This window comes from Drosophila mauritiana, chromosome 2R, assembly GCF_004382145.1.
Source record: "Drosophila mauritiana strain mau12 chromosome 2R, ASM438214v1, whole genome shotgun sequence".
Taxonomy (NCBI): domain Eukaryota; kingdom Metazoa; phylum Arthropoda; class Insecta; order Diptera; family Drosophilidae; genus Drosophila; species Drosophila mauritiana.
In genome coordinates this window covers 5323923-5336828 of record NC_046668.1, presented here as the reverse complement: position 1 = coordinate 5336828, position 12906 = coordinate 5323923, and the positions used below count along the sequence as shown (strand labels likewise).

The window sequence follows — 12906 nt, the reverse complement described above, 5'->3', positions numbered from 1 at the left end:
AGTATGTATGTCTGTAGAATTGAAATAATGACTCTACCACGTCGAACATTTCGCAAATGTCAATGCCTCCGCCAGACATCCAGATATGAGAAATTTTTACGGTTTAGTCGCTTATGAGTTCGCCCACTTATCATAGATAATTTTTGTGATATCTTATAAAGTAGCTGAATTATTAAATTTCAAAACAAGATATAACTATACTTGAGTGCAGCGACTATTAGATACCTGTTGTCAAGTTTCAACTTTCTAGCTTTTATGGTTCCCGAGATCTAGACTTTCATACGAAGGGACGGACAAATGGACATACGGACATACGGACATACGGACATACGGACATACGGACATACGGACATACGGACATACGGACATACGGACATACGGACATACGGACATACGGACATACGGACATACGGACATACGGACATACGGACATACGGACATACGGACATACGGACATACGGACATACGGACATACGGACATACGGACATACGGACAAATGGACATACGGACATAACGGACAGACGAACATCAAGGGCATGGCTAAATCGTTTGGGCTTGTTAGTATGAACAAGAACTATAGTTGTCAGAACTTGACTTTTGTTTTATTCAGGAAAAGTTATGATTCTCAATGGCAAAAGTAGTAGTATATTTCTCATTTTAGCTGGAAACTGTTTTCATTTCCAGAACTTTATTCGTTTGGCGTACGATTGAGTGATTTAAGTTTCCGGTCAATGATGCTAAGCAGTCTCTCTAGTTCATTCTGAAGACTAATTTATATTTAGCAATGTGAGTACTATCGAACTTATTGAAGTTGAAAGCAAACAACGAATCAATTCGAGAATTTAATCAATTTAAAATTTCTTGTATATATGTATGCATAAATTTTAAACTTTAAATACATTTTTATCTATATTCTACTTTTTCGGCTGGCTTGTCACGCGTAAAATTGGAACAGTCATTTAAAATGTATTTTATGCCCCTTCGGATTAAAATTATCCCATCTTCTTTTAATTATGCTGGTAGGGAAATGTTTATCTAACGTCAGCGGCGCATGCAACGCGTGGAAATTGAGGCAAGTGCCTAAAGCTGGGAAAATCGGGGGCGTGTAAATTGTGCGGTGTAATGGGCGTGAATCTAACGGTTATGAGAACACAAAATGTAGTTTGATAAAACTAATTATATACTCTATTATTGGCACTAGCACATCATCGGGTAATAGACACGTTCTATGAACCTATAGCCGGATTAAAAACCACAAACAAGTGAATATTTTGTAATTAATAACTGATGACCTAATTATCATAATTAATTAGACAAACAACGCAGTCAGTGATTTATTCAAACGGCGCGAATGCCGAAAGCAAATAGTTTTTGTGAATGAAATATGTGGTACTTGTATCTGGCGGATACACGCTGCCTGAGCATCCGACGCTCGGTTTTTTGTGAGCATTTCGAGCAATCTTTAACTTGGTCTGGCACTTGGCCCTACCTTCGCCGTGGGAGGGAGGCGAACTAAATTTAATTACTAGCCCGCAAGAAACAAGTGCGGCTAAACAAAAAACAAGTGCAAAACCGCCGACATAAAGATAAAGCATAACTGAAATAAAAGTGTCAAGGTTGTTCAACCCAAGCCACAAAACATTTCTACTGTTTAAAGCCGCAACTTTAAGGTTGTTTGGCCCGAAAACTTTCAATTCCCAACCAGCAGCATCTCATCTGAAATTCCATTAGCCCGAGCACCATCAAAGCAAGTCGCTCGCATCGCCATCGCCCAGAGTTAAGTCCACATCCTTGTTTGCCCAACTGAATTGGAACGAGTGCCGCAATGCGAGACCAACTGCAGCGGCATCAAATGTTGCTGCAACAGCAGCAGCGGCAGCAGTTGCATCTGCGACGGACGGAAGCGTGCTCATATGTGCGTAAAAAGTTTGTCAAGCGCGCCACTGAACAAAAAGTCGACTTGGACGTGGGGTACTGGACATTTGGCCAAAAACAATGCCGTGGGTGCATGTGGCATGGCCAGGGACAGGGCTTAGGTTTCACCGCCACTATCGCTATCGCTATTGCCTTAGCTGTGGGCATGGATACGCGCATGTCCGCCGACATGGATATGCCCATGGACATGGCCACGGTCTGCGCCCGAAACTCTTGCGCGGATTAATTGCATGCAGCAAGCGTCACCAAAGGCTGCCATGCCACCGTATCGGCATGTGAGGCACTGCCTCACTGCTGCGCACCGAATTTTAAATGCCCTACCGGGCAATCGTATCTCTATCTCGATATATTTAGTTTGCTTACTTACAGGTTACAAACATCTAATGAAACGAAAGTTCATTCATTTTTGAACTCCTTTAAAAGTTCATTCGAAGTTCCAACCTGCTACATAAATCACCCCCATTTCTGGATTCCATTTCTGATAGCTAATATTTGGCAGTCAGTTATGTGACACATATGGTCAATTGAGCTGTCATCGGACAGAGCGTTCCAATTTAGCCGTCTGTACTAGCTTGCTGCTGATGTTGCAGGTGTTGCTGTTGGCCACACTCGAGCAACTTGCAACATCACGTTGCACAAAGAGCCGGCTACATGCAACAGAGTCTCTGCCGGTTCCGCTGACATCCAGCCGCTGCTCAGTTGGCGGCTACATCGATTTCAGTTCGCTTTGCGAGTCGTCGCCGCGCGGTTGGAAAAACTGGAGTCGGGTCTCGAGTGCTGAATCTGAAACTGAAACTGGCTGGGAAGCTGGCTAAAAGAGCGCCTAATTGAGGCCCGAAGTGACACGCGTCCGCGTCGTTTATCAATGGCAGCTGTGGAGCATGTGGGTCCGGAATGCTGGCCATATTTTTGGCAGCGCGTGCTTGCTTTTAGCCTAGTTAGTGGGGGGAGGTCGCTATTGTGAGCGCACGTCCACAACCTGCAATCAGAAACAGCAGCAGCGCCCAACGGACCAAGCAAACCCATCAACAATTCCATTTAATCCGGGTAACGTGTTGCATTTTTCGTAGTTTTTGTGGGCTGCTCACATTTTCAAATGTCGCTCAGCGCAATTTGAATATGCACACAACTGGCCGAGTGTCCGAAATCCACAAACTGAATTCCAGTGGCGGCGTGAGTGAGTGAGTGAGCGAGAGGGCGGCGCGAGAGACAAGGAGGGAAAATGCTATTTCGTCGCAGTTGTACGTATAACGTGGAGCAATCAACGCGACATTATGCAAAGGTAAAACATTGCATTGCAACCCCGCATTTATGTAAAGATCCAGTGGCGAACACGAAACGCGAAAAATGTACGTGCTCTCACATGGCTATAACATAGATACAGATACCGAAGCCATCCCATCCGTTGATACCAGCGGGCAATAACCGTGTTTCTGACTCCATATCATCCGTAGATATAAGCTGGCAATAACCGTATTTCCCCCACAGCGATAGCCGTGTTTCTGAAACGTTTTATTATCACAGCCCTTGACACCACCTAAGGTGTGAGTCGAGAATCCTTGGGAGAGTGTACTTCGGACCCAGAAGATACATCCGTTCATCATTGTAATTAAGCCATCATTATAGGAAATAGCAGGCTATATAGAACATAACAATTTATAAATAAGTTTGGGTTGTTTCCTCAATTTTCTAGTTCCTGGCAAGCTTAATTAAAGCCAAATGGTTTGGAAATTTTCTCAGTTTGGAAAATGTTTTCGAATTATATTAATACTAAATAATTGGTTATCGCGTAGTATGATAATCTCACAGTTCGATTGAAATATCGATAGACAAATCCAAAAAAGTAGGTTATGAAAACATTCTGATGACAGTTCCGTTATTTCGACCTCCAACTTTAACCAGAACATAACCTCTTGCTTAAAGCTTTTAGTTTAAAAAAGCAATCAATTTAGGTTGGGAACCCAAATTGTTCGAAAACCCCGTGACCAAAGTCGTGGCATTGACATATGAGAAATCGGCGGCAGGAGGGTAACGATGTTAACGATTTTCTGGCTTCTGCAATGCAGAGATGTGCTTTTAATATGTACCGAAAAACTATGAATTAAAATAAAATTGGAAACGATTCAAAACTCCCCACTCAATAAAACCATTTCAAATCGACTGAAGTCAGTGTGGATTTCACAAAAGTTCATATTACACATACTTCTATTGTCCAGTCCCTCCTTGATAACTGCAAAAATATACGCTACAATGAATATAGGGTTGTTTTAAGCTTGTTATATTAAACTCAATCTTCAGCACGTTAAATAAAATTAAGCTAAGGCAAACGCCCACAGAGCCTTTTCCCAACTGGCAAACACACAAAGCTGGGCAGCTTTCCAAATATTATTGTTTGGGCGTAAATTCAATTCAGTTCTCGCCGGCTCGAGGAAATTGCGAAAGGGAAATGCTGGTTGACAAAATTCGGTCTGTTGGCCGCTTTTCACTGCCGCTCCGTCTCTTTCTGCTCGTACATAGCCGTCTCTTTCTGCTCCCATCCGCCATCTCTCTCTCCCGTCTGTGGGTCAACTTTTAATGCTGCAATAAATTAGAAAGCAATCAAATTCAGCTTGTACGCGGGAAGGGGCGTGGCAGACTCTTTTTGACGCTTGTCAAAAAACAAAAGCCGCAATAAATCAGCAGAAAAGCGAGTGAGACCTGCGAAGTTGGCCAAAAGAAAGGTGCCACAGCAGCAGCTTTGTAATTACACAGACCGGGAATTAATTAAAGTGTATTTTATGGTCTCCGTGCGCCGTAATAACTGTGCACACATGTGTCGGCTAATGCGAGTTTAACAATTTCTGCGGTCGCTCGCAAGTCTTCCTAAGCCAATTACACGGCAGGGCCAAGATTCCCGTGTTCTCGGATTCTCCATCGAATTGGGTCTGCGAAGCCCTCGGCCTTCAAGTGCCAAGCATCAAGAAGTGTGGCCCAGAACTCCGAGAAGTCTCTGGTGGGAAAACAAACAGTCCGATGCAAACGCGGCTGGGTAATTGAAAATGTCATTGCAATGTTGCGGTTAGACAGCTCCAATCCGCGTTCGTTACATCCGAGGCAGTGAAGTGGGCTGCACTTCCTCTTCGGCCCCATTTCCCGGCTTGCATTTGGGCGCTGTGGTGCTTCAGTGCCCGTGGTTTTGCGGGAAATGCGACAATGAAGCGCTTACAGAGTTTTAAGCAAATGTTTGTCCCTGCCACCACGAGCAAATTGCGGCCATTTGCGTTAATTGTGTAAGATGCCAGCGAAAGACAAGCCCAAGACTGGAGCAGCCAAGCCACCACAGAGTGCTTAATCTGCAGAGACGTATCTAGGTGGGCATCCTTGAACTCCGACTTGCGGATACCCTCACTCGAAAATGGCTGAGTTCGCAGATACCATCAATAGAATATTTTTCTCACAATAAGCTGGGTTGTGGAATCATTCAGTTGATAAAAGTATCAAGTATAGAAAAAGGGTAGATTCTACTAAAATGAAAAGATTGAAGAGGTATTTGCTAATACAAGTTCTTAATTTGAGCTAGAAATTACTAGGGAGAAACGTGGCTACTTTGCTCGAATGTCTAAACTGGGCTGCAAGTGTCGGTTGCTTCTCTTCCCCTTAGGTAAACTATTATTTAAGCCCTTTCCAACCTGAGCGCTGTCTAACTTTATATTCTGCCCTTATTTATTTGCAGAGCGCAGTTACCCTGTGCAACCTGGGCGTGGGTGCCACATTCGGGGAGTCCGTACTGCACGACTTGCCGCGGGACAGCACCGTAGTGACGAAGACCACCTGCGAGCTGCTGCGGGTGGAGCAGCAGGACTTTCGACTCATCTGGGAGGTAAGTCTGGGGCAGTAAGTTACGCAAATCGATTTTCGTCCCTGTTCCTGCACATTCCACTTCAGTCAAAGGAATCAATCCGTCTGTTCCGCGCTCTTCTCTTCTTTTAATGAGTTGCCAAAATGATATGCAGAAATTCGAGAAGCGGGCCTCGACTATTTGCGGTATGCCTTCGTCATTGTGAAAAATATTTAATTAAAATTTCAATTAACATTTAATGATGCCTGGGCCCGAGGACATATTGCCCAAGGAATCCCCAGCAGAAGCCCTAAAACACATGGCTAGTAATTTGGGCCCTTGGCCTTGTTAAGTGCTCTGGCTTTGCCACAGAGTGGGGCATTAAGCCAAGTTCTCCCGTGGGCTAAGTAGTTCTTTGTACCGCCTTATACTTACGAGTATATGGAGAATGGCATTAGAAGGTAATGGCGGGCTTAGCTTAGCGTTGCAATGCATCATTGTATCCGCGTCGCATGTTCCCGAGCACTTGGCTGGATTGACAGGACTCTGGGGACTGGATAATTAATTGGAAAGGCTTGCTGGTGAGCCGAGCTGGTTATTCGGATTGGTTCGATTGGCCTAATTTCCATGGAAATGCCTTTGAACGGAAAATGAATTATATTTGCATTTGGCATGCCACAAGGCTGGAATGTGGTTAAGCATCTTTTTGACTACAGTCAACCACAACATGGCTTACATATGCCAAAATGTAAATATTTGAGAGGGCCCCACAATCGGCAGAATGTGCACTGAGCGAAACGGAAGCTGGAAATACTCTAGAAATAAACCGCAACCTTAAAATGGCAGCCAAACACAAAATGCATCGCTTTGAGGACCTGATGCCACGAGTATCCCCAACTACTCGACACCTTCTTTCTGCCAGTGTCCGAATGCAAATCCCAATGTGAAATGTGTGTGTGTTGTGCTCAGAAACCCCACTAACAATGCCATTCAGCCAGGAGCCCCAAGTCATCTCCTGCGGCAGCCACAAAAGGTATGAGCCCGGCACACAGGCGAGCAACCAGAATTAGTGAGGGTCGTCTGTTTACCTTATTGGTTAGTGGGATGAGCAGGAGCAGGAGCGGGAGCAAGCCCCAATTCGGGGCGAATAGTATTTTGCAACATTATGCCAGCATTGGCTTACCCAAGAGGCAGCCCCAGTTGAGCTGAGCTGAGCTGAACTGAACTGAACTGAACGATAACAAAGTAGCTGCGACAGCAGGGCCACCACATGTCACGTATACGCAGTGTGCAACAATGAAGTGAAAGTCGATGGCGGATGCTGTGGATGCAAGACCATAAAAATGCGAACTGGGGGCGTTTTGCCACTGCGAGTGGCACTGCGTAAATGCGATAAAATCAGGGGGCAAATTGAAGGGGAATAAGAGGAATATTCGCAAGAGCGCAAGGATATAAGCCATTGAGTTCATGGAACTTGTCATCCTTGGCTCGTCCCGCCCACTTTGCAGCATAGTCGAGCATTTGATTTGTGCGCAAATATTTGCTCGTGCGGGCCAAATTGAAAATGTCTTTGAAAGCCATTGTAGTCGCATATGGCGGGTGAAAAGGGAAAGGGAATTTCGGGTTAATTACCAGTCTCATTTCACCGAAGCCCGGGGCCCAAATCCAAATACCAGTCCAACTAGCTACTAGAGCCACTTAACATTCAATGGCTGCCAATTATTCCGGACAAGCAATCCACTCGGATTGGAATTGGCATCGGTATAGCGATTGCTCTTGCGATAGGGATTGGGATTGGAAAAATGCAAGTGGTCGGTTCCGATTTGTGCCCAGGTCGGATGCAGAAGTTGCATCAATGGTGGAAATTACACTTGCCACTTCCAGTAAATTCCCAGATTGCTGCCGAATGTGCTACTTTCACACTCAATGCGATTGATGCGATTCAATGCCACTTGCTTGCCAAATATTTGCATTTAATTTCGGGCGTGTTTTATGTTCTGCCCGCCGTCGCAACCACGGCATTGCCAAACATGTGGTCTGCGTAATAACCGGGCCATAAATATTGCAGCCGACTCCATTGAGAGCCTCGTGGCATGCACAGTTGCATGTCCATGGTCACGGGGTTATTTATTTATGCACAAACACAAGTTGCACATGTGAACCCGCAAGGTAGCCAGTGGCACGAGGAGGAGGGGGCTGGATCTCCAAAGGATTTGAAAGCCTTTGGCGAGGAGGGACACCAACCCACTTGGGTCATCAACGTGCATGCTGCGTCGATCAATTTAAATTTCATCAATGTTTCGAGCACTGCTCAATGAACACACTCCTGGCAAATCCTTGGGATCGAAAGTCCTGCAGCACTCGGCAGTGTTATTTCCCTTTGGTTAAGTTGCCGGAAAGAAACAAGGAATTCCTTCTATTAGTGCAGCTGGCTCGGATTCCTTGTTCCATTGAACGGAAAGTATAAACCTAAATGTCTACCAGGAAAGCATTCGCTTGCTTGCTCAAAAGCTCCTTGTGATTTTCTTTACTGCGTTGCGGAAGTGGAAAGAAATAAATGGGCCATCGTCTTAATAATTTAATAACAACAAAGTATTTTTCGCCCTCTTAAAACTGAAACTCTTTAAGCCAAGCTTAGTTCAATGCTAAGCAAAAATAATAAGAAGGAAAGTGTGTTCTGTGGTTTTAAACCAGTTGCAGTTAGATAAGTATTAGTAAACTTACATTTGTTTCTTACCTTTTGCATACTTTCTAACCAACATAGTTCACCCTTTTGCTCTGCAACTAACGAGAATAACAATTTTATCACCGAAAAACACTTAAAAATGACAATGTACCAGCCTCATAAAAACTTGTTTGCATTTTGGCTGATAAGACACATTTACTCCAGTTAAAATAGCTTTAAACTCATATAGTGGTAACAACTACAATTTAGTTAAGCAAAACACTTTGCTGTATTTCACCAATCACAACATTGGCATGATAAGGATCCTTCGCTGATTTTCCCTATATAGCATAGTTTGCTCAATATGATACATATTAATGAAACCTCGCACCCCGTTAATCTGTCAAGGCCAATGTAAAGTTTCCTCCAAATCACCAGGAAACATCACGGTTCCATTACCACGTCCGACTTTCAAGGCGAAGGCTCTCCACCCCTCGAACCCCCGAAATCTGGAACTCTCCTGAGCCCCTCGAAAGCCCTTCACCACCCAGTGGGTGGCCCTCATTTCGGCGTGCGTTTGATAAGCAAGCGAGTTTAATTAGCTTCGACGGCGACGCCAACGCAGCGTAAGTCGCTTATCGACGGGCGGAACACGAAGTGTTGCCAGGCGTCTTGCTTCGATTTTAACCCATTTCAAGCTAATGAGTCTCGTTAAGAGCGGAAATCGAAAAAAGCGAGAGTACAACATTTGACTTTCATGTTTAATTAATGGACTGAAGGGAACGCCTCGACTGTCAGATACCGTTGAAACTCGAAAAAGTCTAGTACATACCATATACTTTTGCAAAATTTGCCACCTTTTAAAGAAGAGACCTACGTTAATATGACATTTTAAAATAAGATTTTAAGTAATTGGTCTTTTAAACCAGCTGAACTGATGCATACCCAATATCATTTAAAACGACTTTTATGCCCATACGGACAGGCGGTCATACGGACAAAGCAACTTACAAAGTAAAACTAAGCTAAGCACAAATATATTTTAAAGATTTGGACCTTATATCATTATTATCTAATTTATCAAACCCTACTTTGTTAAATATGTATCGATTGAAAAAGTATTAATTTTGTGAGCTAGGGGAAACTCTAAAAGTTTTTTAAGTTTCCTAATTAAAAAGTTTTTACAAGACCTTTAAGGTTCCTAGGGTGTTGGCCCCTCTTGGGTTAAATATGTTGTTTGAATCATGAACAGTGTAGGGGCTTTGGCAACCCTTGTGCCTGATAAGTAATTGCAAACAGCGAGCCGCGGCGTTCGTGTGATTGTCGCCTCCTGACGCTATCAGTACCTGGAGAAGCGTTTGCCAGCAATTACCTGCGAGCTTGAACTCCGCTCCCAAGTGAAAGTGAAGCCAGAGGTTTCCCCACATGGCAGCCGGCAGGCAGCGCTGGTCCACGCAGATTGTGGCCGGCAGTGAGCGCAGTCCCGGCGTCCTTCTGCTCCGCTACCGACGCCACAGCGGCGGGGAGGACCAGGTGGGGGCCACATTCGGGGCCTCCAAGGCCACCAAGGCCACCAATGCCACAGCTGGCGCCACTTCCGCCGCCGTCAAGTGGCGTAGGCAGCTGGAGCGTGGGCAGATGACGCGTCCGCAGTCGACGGCATTTGAAATGAGCAACGTAATTGGAATTGCAGAGCAACCAGGCTGACATACCCAATACTAATGGCTGTTTACGCTTCCATTGCAGAAAAACAAGGAGTTAATGAATGACATATTCACCAACTGCAAGTTGAAGAACGGTATGTAGACAAAAGATCCAATTAAGTCTATTTCAAAGTTTTCGCATGACTAACACTCCGAGTGCACTCGGTGATTAATGGTGCGAGAGTATCTGCTTTTGTTATTATTCGAAATACATATTTAATACTGGCGTCATGCTCAACATACCATTAATACGATAATTCGCTTTGAGAACTTTCATCATTATTTTGAAACTGACTGCGCTGAGCTATTGAACATAACATTAAAGTAACTTAACCGACTAACTTGAACCATGGCCGCCTCCTCAGGTTTTGGACCAAGTGTACAAGCAACAGCCGCAGCCACATCGCCCACGAAGCGACCCCTCAGCCCCGACCACCCGAACCCAGCGCTGCCCATCACCGAGGTAAGAGCCAAGGGCACAAAGAAACCAGCGGAGTTCCACCGTGGAACGCGCATAAATAACACAAATGTAATGTCCTGACATTGACGACGACAAATGAGTTAATTTGCTGCTCCAGAGGCCGTCAGGGGAATTACAAAATATTTATGTGGTTTCCATGAGTGGGCGCGCGGGGAAGGGTCTCCTTTCGGGTCACTTCCTCTGCCTTTGACACTCGCTCCGGACTTTCGAGAACGGAAGTTGAAAGAGTTTGACATTTCCAGACGCCGAGTCCTGCTATGAACCGCATGGGCTGGGCCCTACGCACACTACTCGTCGCCGACAACTCGAGCTGTCTGAAGGATCGCAAGGTGAGTGTGCCCGGAGTGCCGGAGTGGGAGGTGTCATCATTGGGATGCTAATCAAGCCACCTGAATAGGTCTCCGGCAAGCTAATCCGCAAGTGCGCCCCCGGCACCGAGCTCGTCGACTGGCTGGTCAATCTCTCGCCCATCGTCCACACCCGCGCCCAGGCGGCTGGCATGTGGCAGGCGCTCCTCGAGGAAGGAGTACTCGCACACGGTAAGTTCCACCCGACTCCACGCACTCCATTTCCTAATCGGTGCACTTCCGCAGTCAACAAGGAGCAGCCCTTCAAGGACAAGTGCTTCCTATACCGCTTTCGCCTCGACGAGGAGGGCGGTACGGCGGCAGCGGGCGTGCCCCAGGCGGAGGACCTCGGAGCGGCCAACGAGCACATCCGCGAGGCGCTGAGCGCACTCTTCCAGCGCGGACCGGACGCCACTCTGCGTATGATATTGCGCAAACCGTAAGTACGCCGGCTTTACTGGGTACAAAAACAAAGGATTTGTAGTATAGACTTTCTTATCAAAGTAATGAAAACCGTGGAATATATTTCAAAGAGTTATTTACGTCGTTTCCCACGGACATTAGCTATATGAGTAATTTACTTGTGGTGCATTATTACTTCCGCACACAGACGTCGGAACTATTAAAACAAAGCGGGAAACCAATTAATACAAATTAAGTCGTTAGATTCCCATACTGACAATTGTCGTATTCAAGAAAGATATTACAATTTTAGTTCTTACTTAAAACTTACTACAAAGTTACTTCAAGGAAGTTGAACTGACAGAGTAATGAAAAAATAATTAAATATTCAAATATTTTAATATTAGTATAGGTATGAGTCTGTTAATGCCATAAGTTGGGTCCGATGCTCAATGCACTGTGTCCGCATAATAAATTCTCACCTGTAAAATCGATTAAGATCCCTTCATTTCTTATATTCCTTAATTCGCAGTTCGCACGAACGGACATCGGAGGAGCTGGAGCTGGTCTTCGAGGAACTGGTCCACATCGCCGCACTCTCCCACTTGTCGACCAGCATAAAGCGGGAGCTCTCGTCGATTTTCGTGTTCGAGGCTCATGCCCAGGCGGGAACAATATGTGAGTATCCGGCCGCAGGATTAATAGCTCCCAGGCGGCGGAGTTCTGATTTTCCAAAGCGGAGGAAGGGAGCGATGGGATGGGAAACGGGAAGGGAGAAGTTGGGAAACTTTTTAATTAAGCCCCGGCTAATTATGGCTCAATAATGGGTCATTCCATCCAACAACGAGACTTATCCCTTAACACTCTTAACCCATTAACAGTATTCAATCAAGGCGACGAAGGACGCTCCTGGTACATCTTACTCAAGGGATCGGTAGACGTTGTGATACACGGCAAGGGAACTGTTGCCACTCTGAAGACTGGGGATGATTTCGGGAAACTGGCCTTGATAAACGACGCACCCAGGTGAGTGATGGCGCACCAATTGCGGCGATTCCATCGAGCAATTGTTAACTGACTGGTCCGTCTCTCCGACCAAAAGTTTTGAGAAACCCTTCTGTGGTCCCCACCTCCTCCTCCTGGTGGGCTGACAGCACAACGGACTCGACAATGGCCGCATAGCCACAATGGGCTGAACAAGTCCACTTGGTGCAACGGTCGAGATAACTGGCCACAAGCTCCTCCGCAACAGCGACAGATAACAAGCGGCATTGTGTGCGATTTTAAGGCAAACAATTCAAATTGAAACAAAGTATCGGCCAAGGCCCCCGTCCAATTTGTAAGCCATTTCGCCAGCCGACGCTTGAGCGGATGGCAAAGGCAGAAACTATCAAAGAGTTGCCAAAGAATGGAATTCGTTGCCATTGTTTCCATGGGTTGGGAGCTGAGCAGAGGAAGTCCAACTGCCGTTTGTCTGCAGGCTTATTAGTCCGTATGCGTGCACTTCCGTTTTCAATGCCCCAATGAAAGGATAACTAGTTTAAGCTCCCACTCG

At 45.6% G+C, this 12906-nt stretch overlaps 1 protein-coding gene across 4 annotated transcripts in view; it reads left to right on the top strand.

Annotated features, from left to right (window-relative positions):
* The window catches only part of LOC117136363 (rap guanine nucleotide exchange factor 4), a 36248-nt gene that overhangs the window by 18822 nt on the left and 4520 nt on the right, over positions 1 to 12906 (top strand). For 2 of the 4 annotated variants that reach the window (XM_033297234.1, XM_033297237.1), the window contains 8 exons: positions 5649 to 5795; positions 10165 to 10216; positions 10487 to 10584; positions 10845 to 10931; positions 11000 to 11141; positions 11196 to 11388; positions 11884 to 12029; positions 12233 to 12377. In XM_033297234.1, the coding sequence (XP_033153125.1) occupies positions 5649 to 5795; positions 10165 to 10216; positions 10487 to 10584; positions 10845 to 10931; positions 11000 to 11141; positions 11196 to 11388; positions 11884 to 12029; positions 12233 to 12377 (1010 nt within the window). Of the gene's footprint in view, positions 1 to 2657; positions 3219 to 5648; positions 5796 to 10164; positions 10217 to 10486; positions 10585 to 10844; positions 10932 to 10999; positions 11142 to 11195; positions 11389 to 11883; positions 12030 to 12232; positions 12378 to 12906 lie in introns of those variants that run through there. The other 2 variants (XM_033297236.1, XM_033297238.1) reach the window with 2 other exon arrangements.